General features: G+C 45.8%; 1 protein-coding gene across 1 annotated transcript; it reads left to right on the top strand.

Annotated features, from left to right (window-relative positions):
- Positions 1–1,045: 1,045 nt before the first annotated feature.
- On the top strand, positions 1,046–19,792 carry LOC137433575 (uncharacterized). Its single transcript, XM_068125892.2, has 3 exons — positions 1,046–1,150; positions 18,063–18,337; positions 18,436–19,792. Exons 2-3 carry the CDS (start codon positions 18,274–18,276, stop codon positions 19,326–19,328), a joined length of 957 nt encoding a protein of 318 aa, XP_067981993.2. The 5' UTR covers positions 1,046–1,150; positions 18,063–18,273; the 3' UTR covers positions 19,329–19,792.
- The last annotated feature ends 1,449 nt before the right edge of the window (positions 19,793–21,241 follow it).

The raw sequence follows: 21,241 nt of genomic DNA, 5'->3' as shown, positions 1-21,241 counted from the left end.
CTAACATGACATTGATTTATTTTCTCTGCTGCCCAACCTTCATCACCTGGTTCTTCTCCATGCTCATTTTCAGCCCATGTTTCTCAAATGCCTCCTTCCACTCCCCCAGTACTTCCTGCGTCTCCTGTCCACTTTCCACCACAACAGCCAGATTGTCCGCATACAATATCCTCCTCAGAATATCTTTCATGTTTATCTTCCCCTTACCAGCTCCATCACAATGATAAACAGGGGGGAGCTGAGAATGCTTCCCTGCCTCAAACCGATGTTCAAATTGAACTACTCCGACATTCCAGGACGAACTAAAACTTTTCCCTTTGTTCCCTTGCACATCCCTTCCATCAACCTAACTTCTGCCTCCGACACTCACATCCACCTCAGTCTCACCATCATCATCTCTCTCGGGAAGCAACTTCATTAACTTCAACAAGTTGGTAATGTTATTCCCGCACTCAACAGAAGGGAGGCCGATCTGAATGTTTAATAAGGAAACAATTAAATCAGGAACCTGGATATTGGGTGCTGTTGCTTTGGAGAGTCCTGGTTTGCAGAACCGCAACAATACCACAAAAGGTGCCTTGCATTCTTGTGTGTGTCTGAGTTCCACCCATTGGTTGGACAGCTTGCCTGACTCCACCCACAATTTCTTTACTACGGCCACCATGTTAGTGCTTTCACTAGTATGCGAAGTCAAAGACAACTTCGGAGCAGATTTGGAAGAGCAAAGATGGGACAGATTTGGAAGGGGGAGGTTGAGGCTTTCGGGGAGAGGGCTGGATCAGGACTTTTGGTGTGGGGTCGGGTTGAAGAGTTGTGCTAGGGGGAGGGGGTTCGGATGGGATTTGAAGGCTTGAAGTGGGGAGGGCATTGATGCCTTCGAGTTGGGAGGTAAAAGGTGACTTGGGGTTGGGGGTGTGGAAGAACAAAGATGGGACAGAGTTGGGAGGTTGAGGTTGAGGCCTTGGGGAGTGGGAGGTGGGTGGGTGGGAGGGGGAGGCGAGAGGAGTGAAGACTTTTGGTGGGGGCGTGATGCAGAAGTGCCTCTGATGCAACTTCCTCTGTGGGTTAGGGCAAGAATTTAGAAGGGATCTTGCATGCTTCCTCTTTCCCTCACTCATCTGTAATGCAGGGTATACAGTCACGTGAAAAAGTAAGTACACCCCATGTAAAGTTTTGACTTTTTCAACATATATCAACATCCAGCTATTTGATCTTCATTTCAACAATATTGATAGATAAAGGTGATATAATATAAGGGGAGGACAGTAAGGGAGGAAACGCAGTAACCTGGAAGGTAGAGGATTGTGTTCGGTAACATCAATGGTGGAAGAAATTATCACAGCTAGGGATGGGGGGATTAGACAGTATGGTGGTGCATCTCCAGCTCGAAACCCTGGAGGGAGTGTGATTGAACAGTATGATATTCTCCTATTCCACAAACAGAAAAAAGAGGAAAAAAAAAAAGAAAAGACAGGAGGTATGCAGACAGCCTTGATTTTGGGAGTTCAACCAAAAAGGGGTGACTGGAAAAAACGAGAATGTCCTGGAGATGTGGATGTTTTGAGACAATGAGACTTTTGATAAGGGTTGAGAGAGAAGAAGAAGCTCATTAGTTTAAAAAAAAATAAAGGTGGAGACCACAATCCTGTTTGCGATTTGCGATCAACCGGCATATGTGGTTTGTCCTCATCACGAGAGATCCTTTAATATTTTTAACTCCCTTTTCTCCTTTTCCTTAAATTCCGTACACAAACGATTATCTTTTCTTTTTTCTCAAATTTTATCCCGACTCTTCTTTCTCCACACTCTCCCCATCCTCCACTTTGCTGCCTTTTCTCAATTATACATTTCACATTTACCACTATTCTCTTCTCTTGTGTCTACATAATATACAAATGACCTCAACCCAGATTCAGCGGCCGACATTTTAGACAATTTGCACAATTTTTGAAAAGCAGCCAACACTTGCTTACCTTTGAGACACTTGGCAGAGCCTGATCCTCTCTGGCCGATTTGATTCAGGAATGTGACTGACACCTTCTGTATAATTTGTGTGAACTGAAAAATGCCTCGTTTCAAAAATTAAAAATCACATATTGAAACTCTATCACTTTCAGTTACTTTACATGCAAATTTCTATGGAAAAGTGAGAAATGAAGATGTCTTGAAAAATGTTTTTGAGGGAATTGAGACCTTTTATAATTTACTAATGTATATAGGCCTACATGTACTAATATGTATAAATGGCCTTAAAATGAACATTCATTCATTTATTCATTTATATACTAATATGTATATTATTATATATTTATATATTTGTATACATATACATATATATATATATATATATATATATATATATATATATATATATATATTGTAACGAATTTGAGAAGTGTAACGAATTTGAGAAAATGTAAAGACTGAGAAATATGGTTTTGTTGTGTGTACATGGCACCCTCCGTAAGGTAAAGAAAGGTCGAAGCTCGTCCTCTTAGTTAATTCCATAAACCTACACACAGGGCACCATATATCCTTTTAAATAGTTAGTCCCTTATTTTATGTAGGTTAAGGATGTGTTTCCCAATAGTTTGACTCTTCATTGCACCGAATTAAATAAGAGTAGGTCCCTCTGACGCCCCATGGCATCTTCCAAGTGCCAGGTTTGCCAGGTTTGCTGCAATTGACTTCATTAGCCACTTTGCTGCATTTCATCCACTGTTTGCTGCATTTGACTCCATTATGCACGAGGTAACCAACGGAGAAGAAAGGCATGTCTCCAGCTCGTCATCGGGGGGGGGGAGGAGTCAGCCAAGCATGAGGAACAAGGCGTGGCCAACGCGTCATCAAGAGGGGCGGGATCGGTAGCCCTCGCGACCAATCAAGGCCGAGGCGAGCTGACCGAGGGGCGTTTACAACGCACGCGGGTAAGAAACCCAAAAGCATGTTATAAAAGGACACGCACCGGATTTCTATAGAGCTGGCTTTTTGGAGAAGATTGAGAGAGAGGTGCGGCAGATGCACGATCCAGCTAAAGCAGCCAAGAGAGAACGAGACGTGAGGGGGTGCTGATACTGCAGCAATACGCCGAAACCCTCTAGGCCCTATTGCCGGTTGTGGAGACGCGGAGCTGCCAGCTGCTGTTCGCTTCGAGCACGGAACGTGGACCTCGATGGTGTGGAATTGCCCGGACCTTCCTGCCCTGCCATCGGCTTGGACCTTCTCCTCCCTCCAGTGATTCCTGCCATCATTTCCCCCGTGTAAGTGTGCCCGTGTGTCCATCTTTCATGTTGTCTTGGAGTTTATAAGTAAGACTGCCATATATATAAGCTAATCATTGCACTATGTCTCCTGCTCCTTCCATTGCCTTGTAAATCATATTCCATTTCTTTTCTGCTTTAGTTGTGTGTAAATAGTAATAAATCTTGTTATTCCCTACTTTGTCTTTACTTCTTCATGCTCTTTCGGTCGCTTTAGAGGTTTCCATATTGAGTGTACGTGGCGCGATTCGGCCAACGTTCAGGATCGGGTTTAGTGAAGGCTAATGACTCGAACTTCGGGTTGCTAAAAACCGCTCGGCAACCAACTAGTCCATCCAAACCGGGGTTCGAGCGGTACTTGTCTCCCTAGTCTGCGGAGGGACGGATAAAGGTATTCGGGATAAACCCTGGGCCCATAACCCTGATCCGTCCCATCCCGCGGGATAGCGTTACAAGCGCCAGGACCGGGGAGACGGCCAGCTTAACAGGACAAGGGGCTAATCACCCCTTGCTAACGGGAGAGCCGTCCCCCGTATCCGTAACAATATATATATATATATATATATATATATATATATATATATATATATATATATATATATATATATATATATACACACACATATATATATACACACGAGTATATATATATATATATATATGTATATATATATATATATATATATATATATATATATATATATATATATATATATATATATATATATATATATATATATATATATATATATATATATATATATACAGACTTGGCATTTAATATGGAATATTTTTTTGTGGGGGTGAACTTACTTTTCAAGATGACTTATAACCAAAAGTTCATTGGAATTATATTGAAATTATTCTAGATTTTGTTAATGTGACCTTTAAAAGAAACAAAAACCACATTTGACATTTCGAAACAAATAAATTGATCCTTGAAAGTGATGTAAACTGATATCGAACTCAATTCATGGACAGTACTGTTAAACTTCTGTACGTTTTCCAGAAGTATCTCTTTATTTTGCACATTAGCCAAAAAGTTTTTTAACAAAAACAAAAGTTAAATTACGACTGGGATTACGGACAGTAAAATTACAGTTCAGTACTTCGTATAACCCCCACGAGCATTCAGGAGAGCACGTACACATTGAGGCATGCTGTTCACGAGATTTTCCAAGGTTTGGACAGGAATCGCTTGCCATGCAGTGACAATAGCCTGCTGCAATTCACGCACAGAGGTCGGCTGCTGGTCCAAGTGGTCGATTTGATGCGTTAATTCTGCCCACAAGTTCTCAATCGGATTCATATCCGGGGACATGGCAGGCCACTCCATATGCTCTGCACCACGGTCAGCAAGAAAGTGTTGGATCATGCAAGCACGATGAGGCCGTGCATTGTCATCTTGGAAGACAAAGTTTCCTCGAAAGGCTGCACGAGCAAATGGAAGCAATGTTTCTTCCAGAATGGCCCTGTACTTGAACTGGTTCAGGTTTCCATTCAGAACAACCAGGTCAGTTTTGGCCCCTGCATGAAAAGCAGCCCAAACGGTCACCCCACCACCTCCAGCTTGGACTCTTGGCACTATACAATCTTTGTTGTAGGCTTCATGCACTTATCTGCGCACTCGGACGTGGCCATCTTGACGATAGACCAGAAATCTAGACACGTCACTGAAGATCACGTGATTCCAGTGTCCTGGCTGCCATTGACTGTGCACTCTGGCCCACTGCAATCGGCGCTGGCGGTGTTGTCTGGTCAGGCGTGGCTTTCTCAGGGGACGCCTGGCACGATAGCCTGCTTGAACCAGTCGTTGGTTGACTAGCCTTCTGGATACAGGCACATTTGACAGTTGCTGCCACTCAGCCCTAAGCCGATTAGCTGACTTGGTTCGGCCATTGCGGACTAACCAGTGCAGCTGGCGATCATCCCTCCTTGTGGTTCTGCGGGGACGTCCTGGCCTCGGTATTGGAGTAGGGACACCCCTCTGATCATTTCGTTTCAGGATCTTTGACACCTGACCTTGAGTGATGCCATACTGCCGAGCAATAGCACGCTGTTTCATGCCGTAATTTCGTAAAGCCACCACTCCATGACAAACAGCATTGTCGAGTTGACAGACCTTCTCCAGAGGAAGCGGCAATAACTTTTGGAGATGTGCAGCAGTTGTTTTCCACTAATACAGAACGCAACAACCCTTGTATACCCGACTGTGAAGCCAATCATCAAATGCACCTGTCCGTACATTTTGCCACGCCACCTGTGATATAATCCTGTTGTTGACTTCTTGCTGCGACAGACAATCAGTGACATGGTTCTTTTAACAAATAAATTACCAAAGTGTAAAAGAAACTCACCAGATTGATATACTGAGTTAAGAAAGTAAACCCAAGTCAAGAAAAAAAAAATATTCCATATTAAATGCCAAGTCTGTATATGTTGTTGCGGATCTCGGATTACAGCGCTCCCCTTACCGAGGGGGGTTTAATCCCCTAGTCTATTAAGCTGGCCGTCCAAGTCCTAGAAGTTATCGCGCTCCTTTGCGGGGTTGAGGTTGACCAGGGTGACTGGTCAACGGGTTCCCAGATACCTTTGCCAACCTCTCCGCAAAGCAGGGCGATACTTCTGCTCGAGCCACGGACAAGATGGAAGATTGCCGAGCGGTTTAGCAATCCGAAGCTCGAGCCGTTAACAATAAAACTAACCCGATCCTGAGCATTGGCCAAATCGTGCCACGTATATCAATGGAGAAATCACAAAAGCGACCGGATGAGAGGAAACCCAAAGAATAAGAAGGAAGAACACAGGTTTTTTTTTTTTTTTTTTTTTTTTTTTTTTTGTATACAATATCGAGGCTCGTGAAAGAGCGAACATTAATCACATGAACACACAGAAAGACAAACCGACACATAAAACATATAACATAGGGAGCGGTAGACAAGATGGGGAGAGAGGGGGAAGGACACAAACACAACATTTGAGAGCAGGCACCGAGAGACATGGAGACATCGAGAGATCTGAGAGAGGGCGAGGGCTTTGGGGGGGGGGGGGGGGCGTGGGAAGGGGGCAGTGGGAGAGGTATAAAACATATGGACACTGCCAGGACTTCCAGGAAAGAAGTTGGAATTTCAAACAAGGTGGATCTGGGGTGAATTAGCGGGGGTAGAAAAGATCAAGGTTTTGGATGGGGGAAGATAAGAGATGGTGGTGAACAGCTGTTTTAAAGACCTGGAGGGAGGAGTGGGATTGAAGGGAGTGAGGGAGTTTGTTCCAGAGGCGGGAGAAAAGAGGAATGAAAGAGTGAAGGTGAGCGGAGAGCCGAGATTTCGGCAGTTTAACCATCAGAGGGTTGCTGGCAGATCTTGTGCGACCTGTAGGAATATTTGGGGGACAGAGCACAGAGAGAGCTGGGGGTGCAAGGCCGGAGAGGAGTCGGTAGAAGACAGAAAGACCACCTACCTGCCTGCGGTGAGTGAGTGAAAGGCCCTCAGAGATAGCTTCATCGCGGGAGATTCCAATAATTCTGAAAGCTTTGGTTTCAACAGCGTGAAGCCGAGCTAGGTGTGAGGCAGGAGCACCGGCCCATAGGGGAGAACAGTATTCCATTGAGCTGCGGATGAAAGCCTTGTATGTGGTGAGGAGCTCAGGTGTGCCGAGGAAGGACTTCGCACGACGGAGGATGCCCAGCCGGCGACTGGCTTTGGAGGCCAGCTTGGAAATGTGGTTTTCCCAAGAAAGATCATGGCAGATAGTGAGACCCAAGGTTTATTAATTTAATTTAATATTAATTATAAACAAGGTTTATTAAGAGGTTTATTAATTATGTACAAAACCAAAACCAAGGAAGAAACGAAAGGGTATGTACAGGGAAGAAGAAGAAGCAGATACACAGGGCAAACCTTATACACTCTTAATTATCACTCCCAGGACAGAACAAACACACTTACACGAAAAGGGTGGTGGTGGTGGTGGTGGTGGTGGTGGTGGGAAGGAAGAGAAGGGTCCAGGCAGGTGGTAGGCGTCGAGGTCCCGCTCCAAGCTTGCGCTCTGGTCCACGCTCCGGGTGTTCACTCATACCACGGCAAGCGGCCGGCAGCTTCGCGTGGCGCTTAACGTGAGCGCAAAATTATAATCGCGGGGGGGGGGGGGGGGCCTTGATGCACACAGCCTTCGCCAGTTGTGCACCTCCAATAGTTCATAAACGGCAAGCAAGGACTCCTTTCAAATCGTTCTCCTGGGCACCTCTCTTCTCTCACTCATCTGGCTCATCCCCCGCATCTCTTGAAGAAGTCCCACACACCCGCTTATATTGCCCACTCGCGTATCAAGCCGCTTGCCTTTTGGATCCGCCTACCGGTGAGCTGGCCTCGGCTCTGAGTGGTCGCGAGCACTCACCGGTCCGCCCCTTGATGGGGCATTGATTGCCCACGCCCTCATTCCTGCCACTCCGCCCTTACTCTCCAGCTTGACCGTGTGCGTAATGGCGGCTGAGCCAGGCAGCGAACGCTACTGGCAAGCAAGGGAGCCCAATTTGGAGGAAGGCTACGCCGCAATATGAATATGACTGAAAAGGGGGCCTACTCTTATTTAATTAATACAACGCAGATTCAACTATTTGGAACAAATCCTTACCTGAAACACATACTAATGAAATAACTAAAGAAGAGCCTATGGTGTCCTATGTGTTGCAATATGACCTAACTAGGGTGCGACCTTTGATCTTTACACAAAAATGGGAATATTTACAGGGGATTATTTACAAGGGATTATTACAATATTTACAAAGTGGAGGGTTCTAAAAACCGCAACACAGCACCCTCATTACCTCCAGGGCCGGCCCGGCCCGACAGAACTTTAACTTATTGTGACACTCAGGTGTGGTAACCCTCTACTATTAACTTCACCCTGAGTGCGACATTTTTAAAACAACTAAGTATGTCCCGCCTGCTGCGTTGCATTCTGTCTATCAGACTCACACCCACAGAATAACCGAATCACGGAATTAATTTTCAAACTACACATTGACGGTGGGGAGCATTATTTACAAAGACACTACTTGGTATTTACACGCGAACCCAGGACCTGTCTTTTGGGAAACAAAAAGAAGATCTTTTGAGAAGAGGAAAGGCATACACTGCACTGCACCGATACCACCAGCACCAATAAGCACCAAAAGCACCAAAGCACCAAAATGCACAAAAAGCACCATCTGGTGCACAGTCATCACATTTCAAATAATAATCAGCAGAGGACGTTGACGTATTCTTCTGCTGGGCCGATGTTCTTGGCTGCTGGGCCGATGTTCCTGATGACTTCTTTGCTTGCGACCTATTTAATCATAAAACAAAAAGGCACAAAACGTGTCCATTTCTTTAATTATGGCCAGCAGGGGCCAACTAAGGTGGTCCACCTGCATGGCGTAGGTGCCACCTTTACCGTGGTCCGCAAGCAAGATCTCCCTGGCCACAATGGCCGGTCCCCAGCAGAGGTGCCAGGCCCCAAAACGTGGGGTCCATGAGTGTGGTGCTCGGCCACAGACCTGTGGTCCATGAAGTGGTGCTTGGCCACAACAACGTGCGGTCCATAAGTGGGGTACCGGTCCAGGCAGGCAGCAGCGAGGGTGCGGGCACACAACTGCGGGCACCTGCACACTTTCCCCTCGGCACACAAAGACCACGATCCATGAGTGGGGAAGGAAGACATGGCAGGGTTAGCGGGGTGCAAGGGCGCAAGATTACACATTACACAAGGCAATGCAGAGTGAGGTGCGTTGGCGAGCGAGCGGAGAAAGCTCATCCCTAGCGTACGCTCCCCCCCTGTCACCTAATCTACCCTAGCCCTTAACCCGTATTTACACAATTTACAAATTCATCTCTATTGTCTTGTCTTCCCCATATTTCCCCTAATCCAAATTCGTTATCAATCCCTCTAAATCAAATTTGCCACCAATTCCAATTCCTCATCAATCCCTCCTAAGGAGGAAGAGATGGAATCCCAAGCACAATGTCACCCCCACGTCATGATGCGTCTTACATACCAGACATCTGCACAAGCCGGTGGTGTGGAGTCCTGTCACCCTGGTGAGTGGATGTGGATGGTGCGAAGAGACTCTCAATCCTAACTACCTTATAAATGACTTTAACACACTTTACACTACCCGGGGTCTTTCCCTGCCAAACCATTGGCCATTTTTACTCTATGTGGTTCTAAGAACCGAACTCCCATTGAATATACCGTGGTGCTCACCAATTTGGGGTCTCACTCCCCCGATTCTACTCCCTGTGCCCTCGCACAATTTCCGGGCTGGGTTGTGTGGCGCTCCCAGCAGGTCCGCTCACCTGCACACCTCGGCCACTGCAGTTGTCTCCCGAGCTTACCTGCTCCTTACCTTAACCTACCTGGGGAAGGCCCTCTGGCTCCCTTACCCCCTCGGTGCCCTCTCTGGCACTGGGCTACCCGGGTCCATCCTTCGGATCCTCGGGCCCCATTGAACTCTAACTCTACCTGGCTCCCAGAGCCTACTTGCGGCCTCACCTGGCCGACAGACTAACAGTGGCGGAGTGCCCATTCAATCACACTCACTAACAGGCCACACGCCCAGCCAATTTACTCCACTAATGCACCCAACACAACACTTCTGTGCTACTACTCGCACCACAGATGCCAATATCCAACCACAATTTACCTACTCCCTCTACCTACTTTTAAACTACCCTGCCTGGGTACTCGTGAAGGGGTCCATCCTTCCCCATCCACTCCTTTCACACCAACCACTCTACTCCACGTATTCCACACTACTCACTCCACACCATTCATTCCAGAACATCTATTCCATACTCCATGTATTCCATACCAGCTATTCCACACTCCATTCTCCATTCACCTGTATTGCACTTGCACACCTGGTGCCCACACACCTGGTGGCACTGGCACCCTCCTTTCCTCCAGGACCATTCATTCAATACAATGCACAATCACACCTTTCACAATACTCTGCTCATTCACTTCCTACACACCCACTGCATCATCTGATCTACCTGGTTTTCCCTCTAACTTAGTGCTTCCCGTCTTCCCTTATACTATTGCACATCCCACGTCGTTAACAACCACTAATCTATTCTGCGTCCCCTCTACAGGTATGATGTCGCTACTTAAATCTACAGTTACCTATGGTCATTTCTAAACCCTAACATTATCCAAGCCCTCCCTGGCTAGGTTTTCACCGCCATAACCCCATAAACTAATGCTCATGTGCCCCAAGCAAAGTGTGAGGGATGGTAGGGATACCACCCCCCGACACTGGGTATCAATTTCCAATCAATAGCACTATCATCCCAATTTCACTCACTATCAATTCCAATTTCAAATCCCTATTACCAATTTCAAATCACTATTTCCAAATACAACACACAACAACAGGCATTTTAAAAGGCCATTTGCCCTGCAAGAGTGGACGTTAGCGGATTCGACCATGCAGGGCGGAGCCCGGCCCGAATCGTGCATGGCGCTCCGAGCAGGAGCGACGCGACACCGATCCCCGCCGGCTCCCGCAGCACACAATGAACACCACGGACCGAGGACTCACGTAGGCTATCCGTCAAATCACTATTTCCAAATACTATTACCAATTCCAATTTCGAATCACCGGGTATCAATTCCCAACCAAAACACTATCATCATCACATTCCGCTATATCTGAGCCTCTCGGTGCGTCCATGCATTTTCAAAGCTCGGCTTCGCAAAGCCACGCGATGCATGCGGGTGGTCTGTCTCCTACAGGTTGGGTCCGTCCGGCACTCGGATTCAGGGGAGGAGGTTTCGTCGGGCCAATGTTCAAGGCACCATCCCTGCGCAAGGCCTTGCGCTGCCAAGCGCGATGGCCCAGCCTTGCCCGGGTGGAGCGCCACCACCACAAGGGGGCGCCGTTCCGACCCCTCCTACCTCCCCTCGAACCGGGCCGCCCGCTTTGCTTGGCAAAGCGCGGATTCGACCGTGCAGGGCGGAGCCCAGCCCGAATCGTGCAAAGCGCTCCGAGCAGGAGCGACGCGACACCGATCCCCACCAGCTCCCACAGCACACAACGAACACCACGGACCAAGGACCCACATCGGCTATCCGTCAGGCTGAACGCTGTCCCGGTCAACGTCGATGCTCCCTTTGCATGCTCACACCATTCGTTCCGTTTCTTCTTCACCCATCCAGGCGTCTCAGCGCCTCTCATGCATTCCACACACTCCCTGCACTCTATCACTGCACTCGCTCTCCGTGCACATTCGTGCGCATCCACTCCACTCGCACACTCTGTTATCACACACACCACTGCAACACACCTTTCTTCCATGCACTCCTCGCGTGCACTCACCCCCGTTACGTACTCCATAACCACCACGGGCATGCACTCTCTTGCACACCAGCTCAGCGCACACCTACCCGGTACGTACTCCGTACCACTCATGGGGGTGCAGTCTCGCACACGCTCAACCATTCCAGGTGTGCATCCTCGCACCCGCTCCTCATCCATCTCACTCTCCGTATCACTCGTCGTTCCACTTCCACACTCACACTCCGATGTGCATTCACTCTCGCACTCGGTATCACTCCCATACTCTGTCACACACTCACTCTTTGATGCACATTTTTTTCTGACACGCACGCCATTTCTACTCACACCCACTCACAAGGGACCTCCACAAACGCCCGGGTGCTTTCGCGATCCCAAGCGCGCGAAAATTATTTTTGCACCAAACACAGCCCGATTCACCTGGGCACTTCCTCTTCTTCATTCCTCCACCACCTGCAAACTTTCATTGGGGTTAATAAGCACAGCATCACGATGCGAATCCAGACTGTGCATTTTCCATTTCTCCCCTCAATTCCTGGACTACCTCCGTCGTCTTTTCAATTTCGACTATAATTTCTTTGATTTATTTTTCCTCGATGACCGCTGGCTCTAATACAATAGAATTTTCCAATTCCGCGGCCGCCGGCTTTTCCATACCCCGGATCACGATTTCTATACCCGTCCACGTGACCATGCCTTGATCCGACTCACTCAACCCGCGCTCCTCTAGCCGCGTTACCTCATCGCGTACAAATGTGCCTTTCCCGCTCAACCTGCGGTTAACGCCTCTCCCCATCTCATCTATCAACTCCCCTCGGGTGTCCATTCTTTCATCGAGTTTCTTTATGTCATTCGTTTGGGCGCTCATCATTTCTTTTGTTTCCCGGGTTTCGTTTTTTATTTCCCTTATTTTTTTCATGACTTGCGCCATGAAAGTGTCCATATAGGATTGCATATCCATTGGCGCTACGGGCGCGGCTCTCGCCGCGGCCATGTGCGAGGCGCCGCCATCTTGTGCACCTGCAACCCCCGCTACCGTACCTTTTTTGCTTTCCTCCTGCATTACTCCCACCTCTTCCCTGGGGTCCTGGGTCGATTCTACCTCCTCATTCTCTGCTACCGGCATCCAATCGCCTTGACTATCCATGGCACGACTCAATTTGGATGTTATACAAAATTTTGGCCGCTCGTAATTTTGATCAAATTTTTTACGATGGATTAAAATTTGGTTCGGGCTTCAAATCCCACTCCCCGACACCAATTGTTGCGGATCTCGGATTACGGCACTCCCCTTACCGAGGGGGGTTTAATCCCCTCGTCTATTAAGCTGGCCGTCCGAGTCCTAGAAGATATCGCGCTCATTTGCGGGGTTGAGGTTGACCAGGGTGACTGGTCAACAGGTTCCCAGATACCTTTGCCAACCTCTCCGCAAAGCAGGGCGATACTTCTGCTCGAGCCACGGACAAGATGGAAGATTGCCGAGCGGTTTAGCAATCCGAAGCTCAAGCCGTTAGCAATAAAACTAACCCGATCCTGAGCATTGGCCCAATCGTGCCACGTATTTCAATGGAGAAATCACTAAAGCGACCGGATGAGAGGAAACCCAAAGAATAAGAAGGAAGAACACAGGTTTATTAATTATGTACAAAACCAAAACCAAGGAAGAAACGAAAGGGTATGTACAGGGAAGAAGAAGAAGCAGATACACAGGGCAAACCTTATACACTCTTAATTATCACTCCCAGGACAGAACAAACACACGAAAAGGGTGGTGGTGGTGGTGGTGGGAAGGAAGAGAAGGGTCCGGGCAGGTGGTAGGTATCGGGGTCCCGCTCCAAGCTCGCGCTCCGCTCCAGTCCACGCTCCGGGTGTTCACTCGTACCGCAGCAAGCGGCCGGCAGCTTCGCGTGGCGCTTAACGTGAGCGCAAAATTATATCGCGGGGGGGGGGGGGGGGGGGAGACTGGGATGTAGCGTACGCAACAAATTGTCCCTTAGCCTTCGCCAGTTGTGCGCCTCCAATAGTTCATAAACGGCAAGCAAGGACTCCTTTCAAATCGTTCTCCCGGGCACCTCTCTTCTCTCACTCATCTGGCTCATCCCCCGCATCTCTTGAAGAAGTCCCACACACCCGCTTATATTGCCCACTCGCGTATCAAGCCACTTGCCTTTTGGATCCGCCTACCGGTGAGCTGGCCTCGGCTCTGAGTGGTCGCGAGCGCTCACCGGTCCGCCCCTTGATGGGGCGTTGAGGGGCCATGCCTTCGTTCCTGGCGCTCCGCCCTTCCTCTCCAGCTTGACCGCGTGCATAATGGCGGCTGAGCCAGGCAGCGAACTCTACTGACAAGCAAGGTAGCCCAATTTGGAGGAAGGCTACGCCGCAATATGAATATGACTTGAAAAGGGGGCCTACTCTTATTTAATTAATACAACGCAGATTAAACTATTTGGAACAAATCCTTACCTGAAACACATACTAATGAAATAACTAAAGAAGAGCCTATGGTGTCCTACGTGTTGCAATATGACCTCACTAGGGTGCGACCATTGATCTTTACACAAAAATGGGAATATTTACAGGGGATTATTTATAAGGGATTATTACAATATTTACAAAGTGGAGGGTTCTAAAAACCGCAACAATATATTTATGTATATATATAATTATATATATACATATACTATTGGCAATGCTCTGTCTGTTGTACTCTGAAACATGAAAATACTCCTCAAAGAGAAAAATGATTATGTAAAGTTGCTTCAAGTTAATTCAAACCTTTGGGGAAATTGTAAAATTTTCAGATAAAATTTTTTTTTGAACCCAGACAGTGTATAGGCAAGAGATCGCTGCCTTGGTTGTGCTATAATTTTTTTGCCGCTTCCTTTTTTTAATATTGTGGTATTTTTTACAACTGACATCTGCTCGTAAGGGTATAATAATAATAATAATAATGAGAAACTTAAATACTGGAGGAGGCCATTAGGGCCATCAAAACCCTCCACAATGATTGTCGACTTATGGTTGTTTGGCCGTATTCCATCCTTTTTAAATGCTGAATGACAAAAAAAGGAAACACATGTACCATTTTTTAATTCTTTGCTATGACTCAGTCAGGATTTAGAACCACCAACCCCCCAGGCTCAGAGCAGATGCTCTAACCATGCAGACAGTGAGTCCAGTCCAGTTCTAATAATTCAGGGGAAAATGCACATAATATGTGCACAAGCTCCCCAAAGAGCTGATGTATCTCACACTTTGACCTTCATGACGTCAAACGTTATCTTTACTCCCATTGTGAGTCTTCATCATTGATGTGACATTTAACCTTTATCATGTCACATACACCTCACCCCACGCCTTCAATATAATGTCTGAAAGCTCCCCCATTGAATGGGGTTGGGGAAATAAGGTCTTGTGATTTCTACAATACCAATAGTGTGTTTAAACTGAGCTATAACAAAGCCTTCACCAATGACATTATCATATCTTGATGAGAAAACATTTGCAGTTCATCTGGTAAATCTTATCAGAGCCCTTTGTGACCCCTTTGCTTTTGAGCCGCTCAGAGCTTCGGAACTGTGGGTTAAAAGTGAGCACAATTCCCTGTAGACATTTCATGCTCGAATGCACTGATAGAATAAGTCCTTGAAGCCTGGAAGAACGCACGATATCCGTGGAAAGTGGAGAAAAAGATTGCGTCCAATTTTTTTCCAAATAAACTTGCACCTCCCAAGTCCAAAAACGGACCTTTCGGTTTTTAACCACTGCTAACCACTAAACCTCTTCCCATTCGATCTTTGTGAGCCTTAGATACAAAATATTTCAAACTTCAGTTGACACTTCAATTTGATAAAACACCATTTTTATTGAAAATCACTTTTGAAATCCAAGTTAGGCTGGGAGTTGGGCCAGGGTACGCTTGGCATCACCAGGTGACCAATATGTGTAAAATACTACCGTATCATTAGCAGAGAAGTGAACAGGGGAGGAATGATTCAAACCAACTGATTACCCACGACACAGTTGTTGACTGGGTGTTTGATGCAGAAAAAGTGTTTACTGTCCGACAAGATGGCTTAGTAGGTAGTGCACGTACCATTGTACTATCTCGTCTGGGTTCAATTCTCGACCCGACTCTAAACTGTCAGACTATAAACTATAAACCCGACTTCAAACTGAAAAAAGGTCGAGAAACGAAAAAAAGACCGAAAGTCAAGCATGATCCAGGCCAAGACCTCAGATCATAGAACAAGTCCTTGAGACCTGGAAGAACGCATGACATCTGTGAAAAGCGGTGAAAACGATATGCAGTACCAACTGCATAAGGTTGAGAGGCTGGGAAGCACCTTGGCATTCTTAACAAAGCTTCGTCCATGCCAAGACCCCAGATCATGCCAAGCTTCCATGACAGAGAAGCGCCTTGGAATTCTTTACAAAGCTAAGTCCATGCCAAGACCAGAGATCATGCCAAGCTTCCATGACAGAGAAGCACCTTGGAATTCTTCAAAACATTATAAGTGCTTGTCCAGACCACAGATCATGCCAAGCTTCCATGACAGAGAAGCACCTTGGAATTCTTCAAAACATTACAAGTGCTTGTCAAGACCCCAGCTCATGCCAAGCCTCCATGACAGATGAGAACCTTGGAATTCTTCAAAACATTATAAGTGCTTGTCAGGACCCCAGATCATGCCAAGCTTCCATGACAGATGAGAACCTTGGAATTCTTCAAAACATTATAGGTGCTTGTCAGGACCCCAGATCATGCCAAGCTTCCATGTCAGAGAAGCACCTTGGAATTCTTCAAAACATTATAAGTGCTTGTCCAGACCCCAGATCATGCCAAGCTTCCATGACAGATTAGAACCTTGGTATTCTTCAAAACATTATAAGTGCTTGTCCAGACCACAGATCATGCCAAGCTTCCATGACAGAGAAGCACCTTGGAATTCTTCAAAACATTACAAGTGCTTGTCAAGACCCCAGCTCATGCCAAGCTTCCATGACAGATGAGAACCTTGGAATTCTTCAAAACATTATAAGTGCTTGTCAGGACCCCAGATCCTGCCAAGCTTCCATGACAGATGAGAACCTTGGTATTCTTCAAAACATTATAGGTGCTTGTCAGGACCCCAGATCATGCCAAGCTTCCCATGACAGAGAAGCACCTTGGAATTCTTCAAACAACTATAATTACTGGTTAAGACCCCAGATCATGCAAAAATGCTTCTCTCACTGTACTATTTCGCCAAAATCATTGCAATGTACAAAAGGTCTATAACTCGTATTATTCCCCCATTCAACACGATTCAGCTTTCTCTTCATGTTATGTGTGCGTTTACAGGATGCAGACATGGTGAGAGGTGTCGAGTTAATCTTTTAATTGCGCATTAAATGTGTTTCCCAATCATGCTGTTCATCTTTTAAGAGTGTTTTAAATGCGCGTTTCCCAATCGGCATATCAGAACACATGCACGGTAATCAAGCGTTACATTACGTTACATAATCAAGCTTTATGTTCCGCAAATTACAATAACACCTGATTTATGTTTGTGGGTGTTACGTCTAAATAGACAAACCAAAGGACAAGAGGAAAGGTTTCCTCCAAGGGCAGTAGAGTTAATCCAGAACCATACAGCATAACAATTACTCCAAGCTAGCGGAGCACACACCAAGAGTTCAAGCACCTCAAGGCCACACTTCCATCCCCCTCTTTGCACCCAAATACCAAACACCGAAAGTCCCTCCAAGAAGACCCCCGGAATTCAAATAATTCACTAACTATTGTGCTTGAATTACAAAAAAAATAGCGTTACGTAGTTTTTGAACGGCCCCATTTTGGGGTTAAAGGATCCGTGACCACGTGACGAATCAGCTCGTTCTGATTCTGATATAAGCCCAGCAGAGGCTGACATGATGAGAGGTATCGAGTTACCCTTTTCATATCGCATTAAATGTCTGTTTCCCAATGGCACTGCTCATCTTTTAAGAGCGCTTTAAATGTGTTTCCCAATTGGCCTATAGCGATGCTTACCGTGACGTCACGTACCCGATCACGTGACCGCGCTCTTTGTTTTGGTTGGCAAAACACTAACCATGCTGGCCGTCTCTAAGTGGTGAAGTTTTACGATCATTGACGTGACACCATTTCAAGGACAATGCCTGTGAGCTGCTGTGTTGTTAATTGCACAAATAGATTTGAAAAGAACTCGGGAATAAGTTTCTATAGAATTCCAGAGAAAGAACCCAAACGATCGGCTTGGATAAATGCCATTCGGAGAAAACAATGGAACCCAACAGCGCACACTCGTGTTTGTAGTGCACATTTCTTGTCAGGTTTGTGAAATTTACAGTTTTTTTTGTTATTAACTTTGTGTTGATTTTAGGAAGAAAAGAAGTTGCATGTCATTTTGGTTTGTTTTGTTTGTTGAGTTTTCTAACAGAGCTCCGTTGGCTTTCAGGTAAACCCAACGACATCTCCAATGACCCAGATTTCGTTCCTAATTTGTTGATGGGGTACATGGAGAATGGAGAGCTGGAGCGTTCAGTGAAGAAGAAGAAAAGGCACTTACGTACTAAGCAGCGTGCTGAAAGAAAAAACAAGGTGGAAGAAGAGAGGGAGAGACAAGAACAGATCAGTTGCAAGGTGCTGAGATCCTCCTGGAACTATCCATGAGTATTCCAGCTGCCCCTTGTGAAGAGACCAGTCCTCCAATTGAAGAAATAAATGTGGACGGTTAGTACAATTATCATCAACCTTGAGTGTCAGCAACCCCTTCTGATTAATAATATTTGAATATTTTCATACGTTCCATTTGTTGTTTGTACAATCAGGTGATGACCAGAAGAAAGACCCTGACCGATGTGATGAGCTTCAGAAGGAGAACAAAATGCTATACAAGGAACTTGAGAGGCTCCAAGAGGAAAACAGAGAACTGAAGCTTAAACTGCAACAAGCACAATTCAATGAACAATTTCTTGTCACTGGCAATTCGGAGTTAAAAACAAATTTTTTCACAGGGTTCCCAAATTTTGGAGTATTTTCGTGGGCTCTTGCTCTTTGTGCACCTGTGCTACCCACGTCCAAAGTCTTGTCACAACCATGCATTTTTCTCATGATATTGATGAAACTTAGACTTGGTCTACTCAATCAAGATTTGGCTTTTAGGTTTAATGTATCTACTTCGTTTGTGTCTAAATTGATTAATGATGGGTTGCCAGAAATAGCCCAAAAGTTATGCTTCCTAGTCAGATGGCCTGAAAAGGATGATGTTATTCGGACACTCCCCTCTGTATTTAAACCATCATATTCGAAATGTAGAGTGATAATCGATTGTACCGAGATCTTTTGTGAGAGGGCTCGTAATCTGACAATGCGGGCACATACTTGGTCAAACTACAAGCATCACAATACTCTGAAAATATTAGTTGGCATAAATCCAGCTGGGGGTGTATCATTTATATCGAAAGCATTTGGAGGGAGGGTGTCAGACAAAATGATAACTCAAATGTCAGGGTTTTTGGATCTCATCGAAAATGACGACCAAGTCTTAGCTGACAGAGGTTTTCTTATCGAAGAAGAACTGGCAATAAGAGGTGCTCGTGTAGCCATTCCAAGTTTTACCAGGGGCAAAAAGCAGCTCACAATGAAGGAGGTGGAAATGTCTCGTAGGTTGGCTCGAGTGAGGATACACATCGAACGCATGATGGAGAGGTTGAATTTTTAAAACTAATTGCAAATATTGTACCCCTGTCTCTTGTGCCACACATTGATGACATGGTTATGATAGCAGCAGCGATAACCAATTTACACCCCAGATTAGTCAGATAGATGCCCAGATTAGTCAGATATCACACTGTTATTTGTTGACTGGTCACAAAACAAGATTATTCAGCCTCTTCTCATGTTTGTACAAAATTGTATTCATCTATGAATGTATGTTTTTAATTTCAGTGACAGACTGTTTGCTTTGTTGCATGACCTTGTATTCACTTGCGTATCAGTGAACCTTTTTGGGTTTTTTTATTTATAAAAAATTATTTTATATTGAACAAAATATGTTGCTTTGTTATTGCACGGAAGCTCATATGACAAACTTGAGATCGACAAACGGAACTTTAATAAATACAAAACTGGTAAACATGTACATGCACAATAATCAAATGCAATATAGCTGTTCCTCTGTGCTTTGAATTGCGTCGTTCTAATCTTCCTTCTCTTCCAAGCTCCGTGTTAGGCATTCAGGAAGCCGTTCACACAAAAAGAATGATTGGCATTTGTCCACAACAGAATTCACATACAGTACATTGAAAGGAATATTTTCCACAACATGTAATGACTTGCTTGTGAAAACGCACAAATCTGCAACTTGCAATTCATTGACTAACATCTGGAGTTGCACCTGTGTGTAATAAGGATGGGACTCTTTGAGAGTGCCATCAACATCCAGCCAGAACTGTTGATCATTTCTTGCGGCCTCAAGCGTAGAGACATCTCTGTGTTTGTAAGGGCATTTTATTTCGAGCACCCGTGGTTGGCAGCAATCACATGTCACAATCCCATCCGCAGACGCTCTAATATATGGCCGGTCCTTATCCAGAAGCAGCCCAGAGAGTCGGCAACTAATGTTCTTGTGCTGAGCCCCTGACTTTGTGCAGACATAAGCGTCCCTCGCTTTTGACTCGTTGGCTAATCCCCATTTTATAGCAGGCACTTTCTCTAGATTTCTCGAATCATAGCCCATGATTCTTTTCACAAGCAGACCAGGTGCAGTCGTTGACTTCCTTGTGAAAACTTCATGTGCAATACTCGCAGTAATGCGACCCCTCCTCTGCTCCGACCAGAGAGGACACACAGCCTGACCCCTGGTAACTTTCTCCAGTTGTGCAATCTGGTCACAGGTTATTGAGGTCAACCTGCAATATAGCTGGTCACACGCTGCCTGGAGATCAGACTGTGACCAAGAGGAATACTCCTCCCTGTACAGTGAGGTTAGGGGCTCAGGTAGATACATCTCGTCTTCCTCTTCAGTAGCGGAGTCTATCTCTTCGGCGTCCAGTTTTGGAATGAGGCTAAAAAATGCTGCATTTGGACAGACAGCTTTAAGATCTTTTAGCATATCCAAATCAGGGAGTGTTTGTCTGGGCTGGCATACAACAGTTTTGACTTCTTTCTGGCGGTTACGTTTGAGCAAGTCCTTGCAGTCGACCACAGACTTGGGGTTCAACTGAAAAAATATGTACAAACAAATAGTACGAGGGTCAAACAAACGGTGATCAAAATACAACAATATAAAATAATCTCTGAAACACGAATGTTTTTAAATATTGGACAGGTACCTTTTCTCTGAATGTCTTGTTCCACTGACATGCTTCACTTGTGCAAGACGACTGTGTTAATCCCAGCTTCACTGCGGCTTCTATTTTGAAAAGCACTGCAGCGACGTGGCTGCAAACTTCTCCCAACCTGGAGTGGGCACACAATAACAACATCATTCTTTGTTTAATCAAAACTCATAAATATTGCACAATGTATGTAATTGACAAACTTCAAAAGGCAATATTTATCACTCACCCAGCCATACATGTACAATGTGCACAGTAGACAGAAGCTTCCTTCTTCCCCACACACACCCAGGCC

Source organism: Myxine glutinosa, chromosome 10 (assembly GCF_964187855.1).
Source record: "Myxine glutinosa chromosome 10, kmMyxGlut1.1, whole genome shotgun sequence".
Taxonomy (NCBI): Eukaryota; Metazoa; Chordata; class Myxini; order Myxiniformes; family Myxinidae; genus Myxine; species Myxine glutinosa.
This window is presented reverse-complemented; position numbering and strand designations above follow the sequence as displayed.

Bases quoted from the DNA above. Each gene is read 5' to 3' on its own strand.
- LOC137433575 (XM_068125892.2), top strand. From the start codon at position 18,274: ATGAGTATTCCAGCTGCCCCTTGTGAAGAGACCAGTCCTCCAATTGAA. The intron at 18,338-18,435 runs GTTAGTACAATT...TTGTACAATCAG, and splicing joins TGAAGAAATAAATGTGGACG to GTGATGACCAGAAGAAAGAC.